The 11637-nt window shown below is 42.1% G+C and overlaps 1 protein-coding gene across 1 annotated transcript in view; it reads right to left on the bottom strand.

The window, feature by feature from the left end:
* LOC102822942 (chromosome unknown open reading frame, human C7orf57) overlaps positions 1–7308 on the bottom strand; it is a 91219-nt gene extending 83911 nt beyond the window's left edge. The window contains exons 1-2 of the mRNA XM_006876508.1: positions 7254–7308; positions 774–959 (exon numbers count right to left, since the gene is read on the bottom strand). Coding sequence (XP_006876570.1) covers positions 774–959; positions 7254–7308 — 241 coding nt within the window. The remainder of the gene's footprint in view (positions 1–773; positions 960–7253) is intronic.
* Between the last annotated feature and the right edge of the window lie 4329 nt (positions 7309–11637).

Raw genomic sequence — 11637 nt, 5'->3', positions numbered from 1 at the left:
TAACCACTACGCTACCAGAGCTCATATGTTAAATAGGGCAAGGCAGTGAGAATGACAATTTAAGGGCAAACAAACTTCTCTCATATTCAGGAAGTAGTTGCAGCAAACAAAGACAATAAAGTCCAAAACCAGATTCTTTGTTAAAATAGACAAATTCCTGAGTTTATTTTTGTAATTAGAAAATAAATGGGAGTCAGTTATTATAATGGTAACATTCAGGGAAAAAATACTACAGAGGTTACTCCTGGAATTCAAAATCTGTTTGACTTAACTTCTCAAGGTGTTATTGTTAAGCGCCATCAGTTAATTTCGAATCAAAGCGACCCTGTATAGGGGTCTGAGAAGTGGCTGGTAGGTTTTACCCACCAACCTTGCAGTTAGCAGCCACTCTGTTGCTGTTGTTAAGTTGTTGTCAAGCATTGTTGAGTTGGTTCTGACTCATAGCGATCCTGTAAAGGGTTTCTGAGGAGCAGCTAATGGGTTTGAACTGTCAACCTTATGGTTGGCTGTCCAATGCTTATCCTACAGCACCATACCCAGACCCCACAGGGTCACACTAAGGCTCCACAAACATTAGCAAATCACTGAAAATAATAACCATTTGAAATTCTAGCAAGATTAAACAAAATGTCTAGAGGTCCTGTGCAAAGCTTATTTTTATATGGAAGAAATACTTTTATATGGGAGAAATTAAATTATTAAAGGAACTAACCTATTATTCCTCTTCACAGAACTAGTTTTCAAATGAAAATTAATCAAATGTATGCACTTACCAGACCTTCCTCCCTGTTTTGCGAGCTTGACGTATTCCGAGTCAGTTTCTTTTATCCAGTATCTGCGAGTCCCAAATGCATTCCCATTTTGTCTGTTTCCAAGATCACTAAGCCCTGGGATCTGCGAGACTGGTGGGGCATCTACAGCCTTCTCAGATCGCTTCACTGGAAGATGGTAATACCAATCTAGAAAAGTGTCACTTATGCATCAATATCATGGTTTGGTTTGTTCCACATCCTACAATAGATCTATGTTAGTTGAAATGTCTGATACGCTTTATAATTATCTTTGTGCAGCCAGCACGATTGGGGGCCACACACACAGCAAAGTATTCTAACAAGGGAAGAAACTTTCTTCTTCTGAACACTGCAATGAATTGGCACCTGCCAGTCATTTACTTAAAAGTCTTCAAAATCTTCTAGAACGTCAACTGCTAACTCCAAAAGAAAGAACAGCATTGTCCAGGAGCCTTCTATTTTCTTTTTTCTCTGCTGATGCCAACCCTCCATTCTGATCCTACTCTATGGTGTTTTAGATTCGTCATTGGTATTTCAAACCCCTTTGCATGTTTGTGCATGTGTGTGTCCTTCTCTCTCTTTAATCATCCATAAAATTGGAACTTTACTGCATTTCTGGTTTTCAGAGGAATATATAATCCTGAAGGAAACCCAAGGTGGTGTAAACAGTTAATATGCTTGTTGCTAATCAAAAGGTTGAAGGTTCAGACCCACCCAGACGTGCCTTGGAAGAAGGCAACCTGCTTCCAAAAGATCAGTCATTTGAAAACCTTATAGAGCACAGTTCTAATGTGACACACATGGGGTTACGCTGGTATGATCCTAGAAAACCCCAAATAACTTTTTTAATGTTGTGGGTAAGTCTATGCAATATTTGGTCAAGGTTTAATAAACTCTGTTATTGGTAGTTGTCGTCAAGTTACTTCAATTCATAATGACTTTATGCATACCAGAATGAAACTTTGCCCAGTCCCGCGCCATACACAATTGTTGGTATATACGTTGGAGTCCATTGTTGCAGATTGTACTAATCCATCTTGTTGAAGGATTACCTCATTTTCACTGACCCTCTACTTTACCTTTGTCCTTCCCTAGTGTTTGGTCTTTCTTGATGATATTCTCAAAGCAAGCAAAATTTGAAATAAAAATTTGATCCCCAAATAATAGCTGTTGTTCTAACTTTTACCAACTTTGCAAGAGTACAGAAGAGATAGGGCTGGGGCACTGTCACATAAACCACATTTGCTGGAAATTTTTATTTGAAATCCACTCATTTCTCACTACCCACAATCCCAGAGACTTGTAGAAGGGCACATCCTCTTATCAGAGGCAGGAATCCTCTCATCAAACAAGCCTTCCATCCTCCATTCCAACATTTATTTGTACTTGAGGTGAAAGTAGGGCATCATGAGAAGTCACAGTGAAAAGCCACCAATGTTGCAGTTGTTAATGAATTGCAGGGCTTTGAACAGGTTTGAACTAGTTCAATCATGGCTGGCTCAGCAAAATCTGAACAGACCTGAATTTGCAAAATGTGGGTGTACCGGAACAATAGCCAGAATGGAAAAAATTACAGGTTGAAGTTCTGGAGGAAAAGACTTAGGAGAGACACACTGAGCCGAGCCTAATGTGGGAGACTGAATTATTGCCAGAAATGTGAAGAGGGACACATATTCAAAGTTGCAAGGTTGGCCAGCATCTTGGAGCAAGGCACTGCCATTTCTGACTCTGCCAATCCATAGATTTGCTTGTTATGCAATGCATACCCCACACTGCCACTGTTTTCTATAAGGGAGATTTCGTTTCTAGCAGGGAGTCAGTTTTAGTTATCTAGTGCTGCTATAACAAAAATACCACAGTGAATGGCTGTAACAAACAGAAATGTAGTTGCTCACAGTTTGGGAGGCTCCTCCCACTGCCACAGAGTCAATTCCGACTCAAAGTGACACTATATGACAGGGTAGAACTTCCCCTTTGGGTTTTCAAGACTGTAATATCTTCCTCCCTCAGAGTGGACTCCAACTGCTGACTTTGCAGTTAGCAGCTCAATATGTAAACCTGCAGGAGGCTAGCAGTTCAAACTCAGAATGCAGGTTCTAGGGAAGGGCTTTGTCTGTTGGTCAGTTCTGGGGAATGGTCCTTGTCTCCTTTCAGCATCTGTAGGTCCCGCATTCCTTGGAGATCTCCATGTGTCTTGGCATCAGTCTCCCCCTAGATCTAGAGAAAGGATTCTGCATCCAAATGATGCACTACACTCCTTGCTCTTCATTCTTGGTGGTAATAGCCTTGCTTCTCTGCACATTTCTTCCTCATTTTACCTTTGTAAGATAAAAGATGTTGCAGGCCACACCCCTAATGAAACTTCCTTTCAATGGACTGGCTCCTCAGAACAGATTTCATCCTAGAACTGGTTACACTCATCATGGGGAATTTCCATGTCTTAACAGCCAGCAAAAGGAGCTCTGGTAGTGTAGTGGTTATGAATTGGGCTGCTAATCTCACGGTCTGCAGTTCGAAACTACCACCTGCTCTATGGGAGAAAGATGAGGCTTTCTGCTTCCATAAAGATTCACAGCCTGGGAAACCCTGTACAGGGTCGCTATGAGTCAGAACCGACCCCACAGCTTAACAACAACAACAACAGACAACCAGAGTCCTGGTGTGGTGCTGTGGGATAAAGCATTGGACTGCAAGATCAGTTTGAACCATAGGGTCAGCAGTCAAATTCACCAGCTGCTCCTTGGAAACCCTATACAGGGTGGCTCAGCATAAAGACTGAATGGAGTATGGGGAAAGAATACAACACTGGCACACACCTTTGCTAATGTTAAATCATTCAGCGATCCCTTGTTCTATTCAAACCAATGCCTCTTGGTCTATGTACAGGTTCCTCATGAGCACAATTAAGTTTTCCAAAATACTTATTCTCCACGATGTTGTCCATAGCTTGTCATGATCCACACAATTGAAAGTCTTTGCATAGTCAACAAAGCACAGGTAAACAACTTTCTCGTATTCTCTTCTTTCAGCCAAGATCCATCTGACATCAGCAATGATATCCCTCATTCTACGTCATTGTCTGAATCTGGCTCAAACCTCTGGCACTTCTCTGTTATGGACAATTGCAACTATTTTTGGATTATTTTTAGCAAAACTTTACTTGTATGAGATATTAATGCCTTCTACATCCATTAAGTCACTTCTCTTTGGAATAGGCACAAATATGGATCTCTTTCAGTCAGTTGGCCAGGTAGTTGTAATCCAAATTGTCTTGGCATAGATGTGTGAGTGTCTCCCATGCTGCATCAGCTTGTTCAAAGATTTCAATTTGAATTCCGTCAATTTCCATGTCCTACTTGTATATTTGAGTTACGGTGTTGGAGGAGAATATTGAAAGTACCATGGGCTGCCTAAAGAACAAACAGACCCGTGTTGGAAGAAGTGTAGCCAGAGTGCTCCTTGGAGGCCAGAATGGCCAAACTTCGTCTCTCATACTTTGGACATATTGTCAGGAGGGACCAGTCGCTGGAGAAGGATATCATGTTTGGTATGGTTAGTGAAAAAGAGGAAGACCCCCAGCAAGATGGATTGGCAAAGTGGCAGCATCAACGGGCTCAAGCGTGGCAACAATTGTGAGGTTGGTCCAGGACCAGGCAGTGTTTTATTCTGTTGTGCATAGGGTCACTATGAGTCAGTACCAACTCGATGGCACCTAACAACAACTGAAACACTGGGAAAGAGGTCCTATAGAAAAGTTGTTTGGCATAATAGTGTGAGAGAAGGGAGGAGAGGAAAACTAAGTATGCTTGCAATCTGTGCTTCTTCCCAACACTCACATGAGACCAGTACAAGCAAGGCCTTGGGCAGGGAAGCTGACTGATGATCATGGGTCTGGCAAAGTAATGCTATTCCCTAAGTGGCCTTGTCAGTTTCGCACAGCCAGACAGAAACCAACCAGCTGGGGTGGGGCTGTATGAGACTTTCTGAAGACTTTTATGGGAGGTATTGGGATCATGGCGGCTCTGGAGGAGTTTGGGTGTGGCGCTGTAGGATAATCACTCAACCTCAAGGTGTGTTTGACAATTCAAACTCACCAGCCACTCCTTGGAAACACTATGGTCGCTATGAGTTGGAACCAACTTAACAACACTTAACAACAACAACAACGAACCACAAAGTTGGCAATTCAAGCCCACCAGCCACTCTGCAAGACAAAGATGAGACTTTCTGCTCCCATAAACATGTTCATCAGTACTGATTCAATGGCACTTAACTGTCAGTAGTTACAGGTACTGGAAAAACCCCAAGGATTTGAAGTTGTTGGTGCTTACTTATGAGCCCACAGAGATCAAATATCTAGGGACATTCAGGCTATACGTATCTTAGGTAACACTTTGCATCAGAAATTGATTAACCAGATATCCAAGTGTAAGAAAAAAAAAAAATCACAGCTTATTGAAAACATTGGAAATAAAATCCAAGAAAAATGCAATTAATGTGTCACAAGTGACTCAGTATATTTAGCAACACTTATTAAAATTTATTATTACAAATTTATGAAGTTTATAGTCTAATTATCATACCTGCTCAAGAAAGGTGCACAGGAAAATGGCGTTGAATAAATTAATTCATGTAAGCCCAGAGTAAGAATGTTTCTTAGAAGCAAAATGGGGGAGACCAGTATCTGGAGAAGGACGACACGCTTGGTAAAGTAGAGAGAGGGTCAGAGAAACAGAGGCAAACCCTCAAGGCGGTGGACTGACATAGTGGCTACAACAATGGGCTCAAACAGAGCAACAATTTGGGGGTGATGCAGAACTGGGCAGCGTTTGTTTCTATTGTACACTGGGTCACTATCAGTCAGAATGGACTTAATAACACCTAACAACAAGACGTACACAGTTGTTCCATAAATAAGAGGTAATTGTTCTTTAACCAAAATGCTTAGACATTCAATCTCTATGTAGAAGTCTATTTAGGTTTACTACATAAAAAGAAATTCAACTTAGCAAGGAAAATCTCTTCAATACCTAATAGACACATAATTAACTGAATCTACATTAAACTGATTACAAATTCTTTTTAACTTAAAAAAATGCAAAAGATTGAAAGATTGCAGATTACAAGGAATCAACTTAACCAGGAGTAGGAATTTAGCAGCTTTATATTCTGATCATATTCCTCACAAATATTTTCTCTTATGGAGCAAAGGAATTAGATTCTTGCTTTATTTTTCCTCTCCATGTTTTGATTACTAATTAATCCACAGAGAACCGTGTTATCTTCTACCGTCTTCTCATTACTGGAAGCTTCAGGCCTACACTGAACTCTAACCTGGCTGGCCATTTTATAAATGTGCATGCCAAAGGAGCTCAGAGACCAAGGGCAGGAAACAGCGAGAATCAATCCTCAATTCCTAAAACACACATACTTTATTCAGAGTTAAAAGAGTAGCTAAATGATTCTTTTATTTAGCTGTTCTCACTCAAAATTAGAAGTCCTTATATGGCACCGGAGTACTGGTGTGGTGCTGTGGGTTAATGCGCTGGACTGCAAAGTTGGTTTGAACCACAAGGTTGACAGTTCAAGCTTGCCAGACACTCCTGGAAACTCTATACTGGGTCACTATGCATCAGAACTGACTCGATGGCATTTAACAACAGATGACACCAGACCATTTACGATCATACAAATTTTAGTTAAACATTCTTCTCCGAGATCTCCTATGCTAGGTACTAGCACCTTTATTTTATGAATAAGGAAACAAAGGCTGCAAGAGACTATGAGACCAACCAAAGACCCCCTCCCCACCACAATAGGAATTTGCAACCCAGATTCTCTGGGCCCAGTGTTTTGTAAATCATGGAGGTTTAGGCAGATAGGCAGTCTTTAGTCAACTTTAACCTCAGAGAACAGGGATTAGAACATGTATTGTGGAGCCATATTACCACTTGTTAGGGGTGTAACTTTGGACAAGTTACTTAAAGACCAGTTTCCTCATTCATATAACAAGGCTGATGATACTTCATAAGATAGTTATGAAGTTCAATGAGCTAGGAACCAATGGTTTGTCATTCAGCTTCAATGCACACTCTGAGAGATGGGGGGACAGGGCAGGTCTCTAGGCCTGGGATCTTCATTGTTGTTCTGACTTTCCCTCTAGTCCTCAGCCTAGCCAAGGGGTTGATCATCAGTTAGCTCTGTGCTAGAAGTATCTCTCCCAGCAGAGCTTCAGAACCCTCGTCTCTACCCTCTTTCTCCTGCCTTTCACCAGATGCAGAGCAAAAACAAAAACAGGTGAAGAGTTTGGGCGACAATAACTTTTTAACAAAATTTTGATCTCACCACTCGTCCTCTGCATACACACACACACCCGCTGGATTCTTAACCCGTCCAGCAGCTAGATTAAAGGAACCCAACTTCTTTAGCCTTCCAGCATTAGCTCCCAGGAAAGGTACTCACCACAGGGCGCATAACGGTTCCTGGCTCCGTAAAGCTCCTTGTTCGTGCTCCTCATTCCTGGGGTCTGTGAGCGCTGTTCATTGGGAAAGCACATTGAGCTGGGTGACCATTAAGCCCCTGGTAGGTCTGAGTCGGAACTGACTCCACAGCACACCACCATCACCACTAATTTAAGGTCAGCAGTTCAAACCCACCAGCCACTCATCGGAAACTCTAAACAGGCAGCATTTAACCGGCCCGATGGCACTTTAAAACGAATTCAACACTGCAAAGTCGTTTGAACTTCAAGGTCGGTGGTTCAAGCTCATCAGCTGCTTCTCGGAAACCCTATACAGGATCGCTAGGGGTCGGAATCGACTCGACAGCACTTAACAACAACAACTCGACAGGTGCTGACCAGCTGGCGGGAGCTGCAGCTGTAAAGGTGAACAACACATCTCCCCGGGAGCTGTTTCCTGCTCTACTCAACACCACTCGAACAACTGACAACGTGCTAACACATCATGTTGTGGATTCAAGTGGGCAATCAATAATGCGGAATAAGTGAATTTATACCGTTTTGGAAGTCTGCTTCCCGGGGTGCCCAAGCTTCCGTTGCGAACTCACACCGTGGGTTTACAATTGAACCCAGGTACAGAAGATCCAGAGTCCTAGCCCAGGCTCACCTGGTCGCAGACAGGTTTCCTTGAACGGCGGCCTCAGCGACCAGAGGCTAGACTGAGTATGGACTGGCAAAAGAGACAAAACCCAAACTCCCAGAGCTAGAGCAGCAAAACTATACAACACTCGTCGCCCGGGCAACGCCAGTCTGAAAAGCCTGCTAATCCGGTGCGGGGCTCGGGGCGCCAATCCCGGGAGTTTATGGCGCAGCTGCCAGCCAATCACAGATAGGGACCTGGCGCGGGTGCTTTCGGTCAACTTCTTGGGGCTGGGAGTGGGGCGGGATGATACCGCAACGCAGCTGTTGGAAGGCGGGGCGGTGAGGAGATGGGCGGAGCGGGGCCAAGCCTGCAAGTCTTCACAGTGCCCTCCCTCCATTTCTCCCTGTTCTGCAAGCTGAAAGCGAAGAGAACTTAAAATACTTACTGAGGAAGATCAAAGACCACAGTATGGGTTAAACCTCAATGTAGAGAAAACAAAAATCCTCACCTCTGGACCATTATTGTCAAAGACTTCATTTTGCTCGGATCAGCCATCAACTCACGGAAGCAGCAGTCAAGAAGTCAAACGACATACAGCATTAGGCAAATCTGCCGCACACGACCTCTTTAAAGTGTTGAGGAGCAAACATGTCAGCTTGAGGACTAAGGGGCGCCTGACCCAGGCTATGGTAGTTTCAGTAACCTGATATGCATGTGGAAGTTGGGCAGTGAATAAAGAAGAGTGCTGGGATTCCTGCCTTCCGCGGGGGTCGTGGGACACGAGCGAATACACGGAAACGTCAGATGAAGAAATGAATACAATTCGAGAGGCTTTTCAACTTGTGCTGTCCTGCTACTCTCTCCAGCTTCTGCCCTTGCTTCTGCTGTCTGCTCTCTGCTGTCTGTTCTCTCTGCTGTCTGCCTGATCGGCTCGCCCCTTCTGCCTTCTGATAGTTCTGCCTCTACTGGCTTTTTCCTCCTCTGCCCTCTACTTCTTTCTCCTAGCTCTGCCAGCCCAGCTCAGCAAGTCTTTATTTTTTATACTTAAAACTACACAGTACATAATGAACTAACACTTTGATCTTTTCTTGAATTATTACACAATCACAACATTCTTACACCTGGTCATTAGACAACTTTGACAAAAATATTTCTGTGATGTTCAACTGACCTTCATCTCTTTCCTCAGCATATGATAAACGGTTTCTTCTTGTGTCCACTTAAAGATTAAGTCAAACCTTACACAAATCATTGCTACTTATCAGACTACTGATTACACTTTCTTAGTAATATAAGTTTCTACTAATCATTAGTGCTTGCACTACCTCATTATTCCTACTAACTAGTTATCAACTTTCTATCCTGCATAATGTACTATTATTTTTATAATAAAGGTATAACTAACATCTACTTATTTATTTTTCTAAAGTATTCATTAAATTGCTTGGAAGTTATATGGCATAAAACCCAACATGGCTAACTGCTACAGGAAGTATAGATTATTAAGTTAAAACTATCCTTCACTTAAGTTCATTATTGTCTGCTTGTTTATGCAGGTGCTTGTATGTAGGGGTTTGTGAATTCTAGCTAGTGACTGAATGTGGTGAGGTTTATGGGGGTAGGTCAGCTTGACTCTAAATGCTATCTGCTTCTGTGGCCTCACAAATGCAGTTACTTAGGTTCTCTATGAAAGGGAGTAATTTACACATTTTCTCTTTGTATTCAATCCACCTAAGGCTGAAAGCAATTGCTGCTAAGCTAGTTTTTCCTAAGGTTTGTAGAACTCATAGTGAAAGGCTGTGAATATTGTCAAATTATATATTTTTATAAGTAAATTTAAGATTACTCTATAGAAAAGGTAGAAAGCAACTTCTGAGAGCTATCTGTCTTGCCAGACCGCTCCACAATTTACCGGAAACTGTGTCAAGCGGTAAATCGAAGCTGTCCTCTACCCTCATTGCTCCCACCAGAAGAGGTTAGAATTGATGCATTTGAGTTATGGTGTTGGAGGAGAATATTGAAAGTACCATGGCCTACCAACAAGAACAAGCAAATCTGTGTAGGAAGAAGTACAGTCAGCGAATAGGCAGACTTCTCTCTCATACTTCAAACATATTATCAGGAGAGACCAGTCCCTGGAAAAGGACATCATTCTTGGCAAAGTGGAGGGTCCATGAAAAAGAGGAAGACCCCCAGCAAGATGGATTGGCACAGTGGCAGCAGCAATGGGCTCAAGCATGGCAGCAATTGTGAGGTTGGCGCACGAATGGGCAGTGTTTCGTTCTGTTGTGCATAAGGTTGCTATTGGTAGGTGCGGACTCGATGGCACCTAACAACAACACCTGTGTCCAACAGGGAACCCTAATTACTCGCAAAGCAATTCACAAAACAGGCAGCATCTATCACATTGTCCAAACAATTATAACCAATCCACCTTAAAATGTAAAAATTGCCAGGATATTATATTATATTGGTGGTAGGGGTGTTGTGCCGTGAGCGACCCTACATAGGGTTTCCGAGGCTGTAAATCTTTATGGGAGTAGAAAGCCTAATCTTTCTCCTGCGGAATGGCTGGAAGTTTTGAACTGCTGACCTTGAGGTTAGCAGCCTGATTCGTAACCGCTATGCTAGTTATGAGGCTTTCTACTCCCATAAAGATTTACAGCCTCGGAAACCCTGTACAGGGTCGCTATGGGTCAGAACCGACTCGACAGCAGTTAACAACAACAACATGCTAGTGTTATGTTATGTTATGCTATGTTATGCTATGTTATGTTATGTTATGTTATGTTATGTTATGTTATTAAGTGGTTTCTAAGGAGCAGCAGGTGGGTTTGAACCACCAACCTTGAGGTTACTAGTCCAGGTCTTATCCTACAGCACTATATATATAAATAAATAATATACACATTCCATTCATAAACTATAGGCATCAGAAGATGCTTCAAAAAGTTCATAGAAAAAATGAAAATAAAAGATAATGGAATTTTCCCATGAAATTTTTGAAGCACCCCTCCTACATGTATTGCAGATAAACTCATATTTGATTATATATACATATTTTTACACAAAGAGTTATACATATATGAAGCAGCTGCAAGAGTTAACACCTAACAAAATCCAAGATACTAAAATAAAATAACCACTGCCATCAAGTAGATTCCAAATCACAGTGCTCCTTAGGGTTTCCAAGATGAAATCTTTAGGAGAGAAGACAATCAACCTTACCTTTCTCCTGCAAAATGCCAACACCAGGGCTCCAAAGGGTGTTTGGTTTTAGACAACGATTTGCTTATAAATCATGCCTTCAATTAACACATTGAGAGGGTAGAGAGAGAAAAACAAAACTAATCAGCATTTGGAAAACCTCAGCATATAGTTAAACATTCCTGCCAATTGTGTAAGGAGTCCAAGTGGGAATAATGATTGAGAGTTCAGGTAGGTCAGGTGGAACCCATCAGCTACTCTGTGGGAAAGCAAAAAACTAGTGGTACTGTTTTTTTTTTTGTTTTTTTTTGCACCTGTTAAGATTGCTGCTTGGTGCGTACTGTGCCTGCTGAGATGATGCCCGAGACATTCATTACCTGGGCCATCGCCTAAAGTAGATATCTTGCAAGACACTGCTGAATGTTCACAGGAAAAACCTCCACCAATTACTGCTTTTAGACCTATAACTAGACTAAAGTCTCAGTGAGTCCCAAAAGGTGAAATACAAATTCTGGCCCAGGAAGAAGTATACTACA

The sequence above is a fragment of the Chrysochloris asiatica genome, unplaced genomic scaffold, assembly GCF_000296735.1.
Source record: "Chrysochloris asiatica unplaced genomic scaffold, ChrAsi1.0 scaffold00384, whole genome shotgun sequence".
NCBI lineage: Eukaryota > Metazoa > Chordata > Mammalia > Afrosoricida > Chrysochloridae > Chrysochloris > Chrysochloris asiatica.
This window is presented reverse-complemented; position numbering and strand designations above follow the sequence as displayed.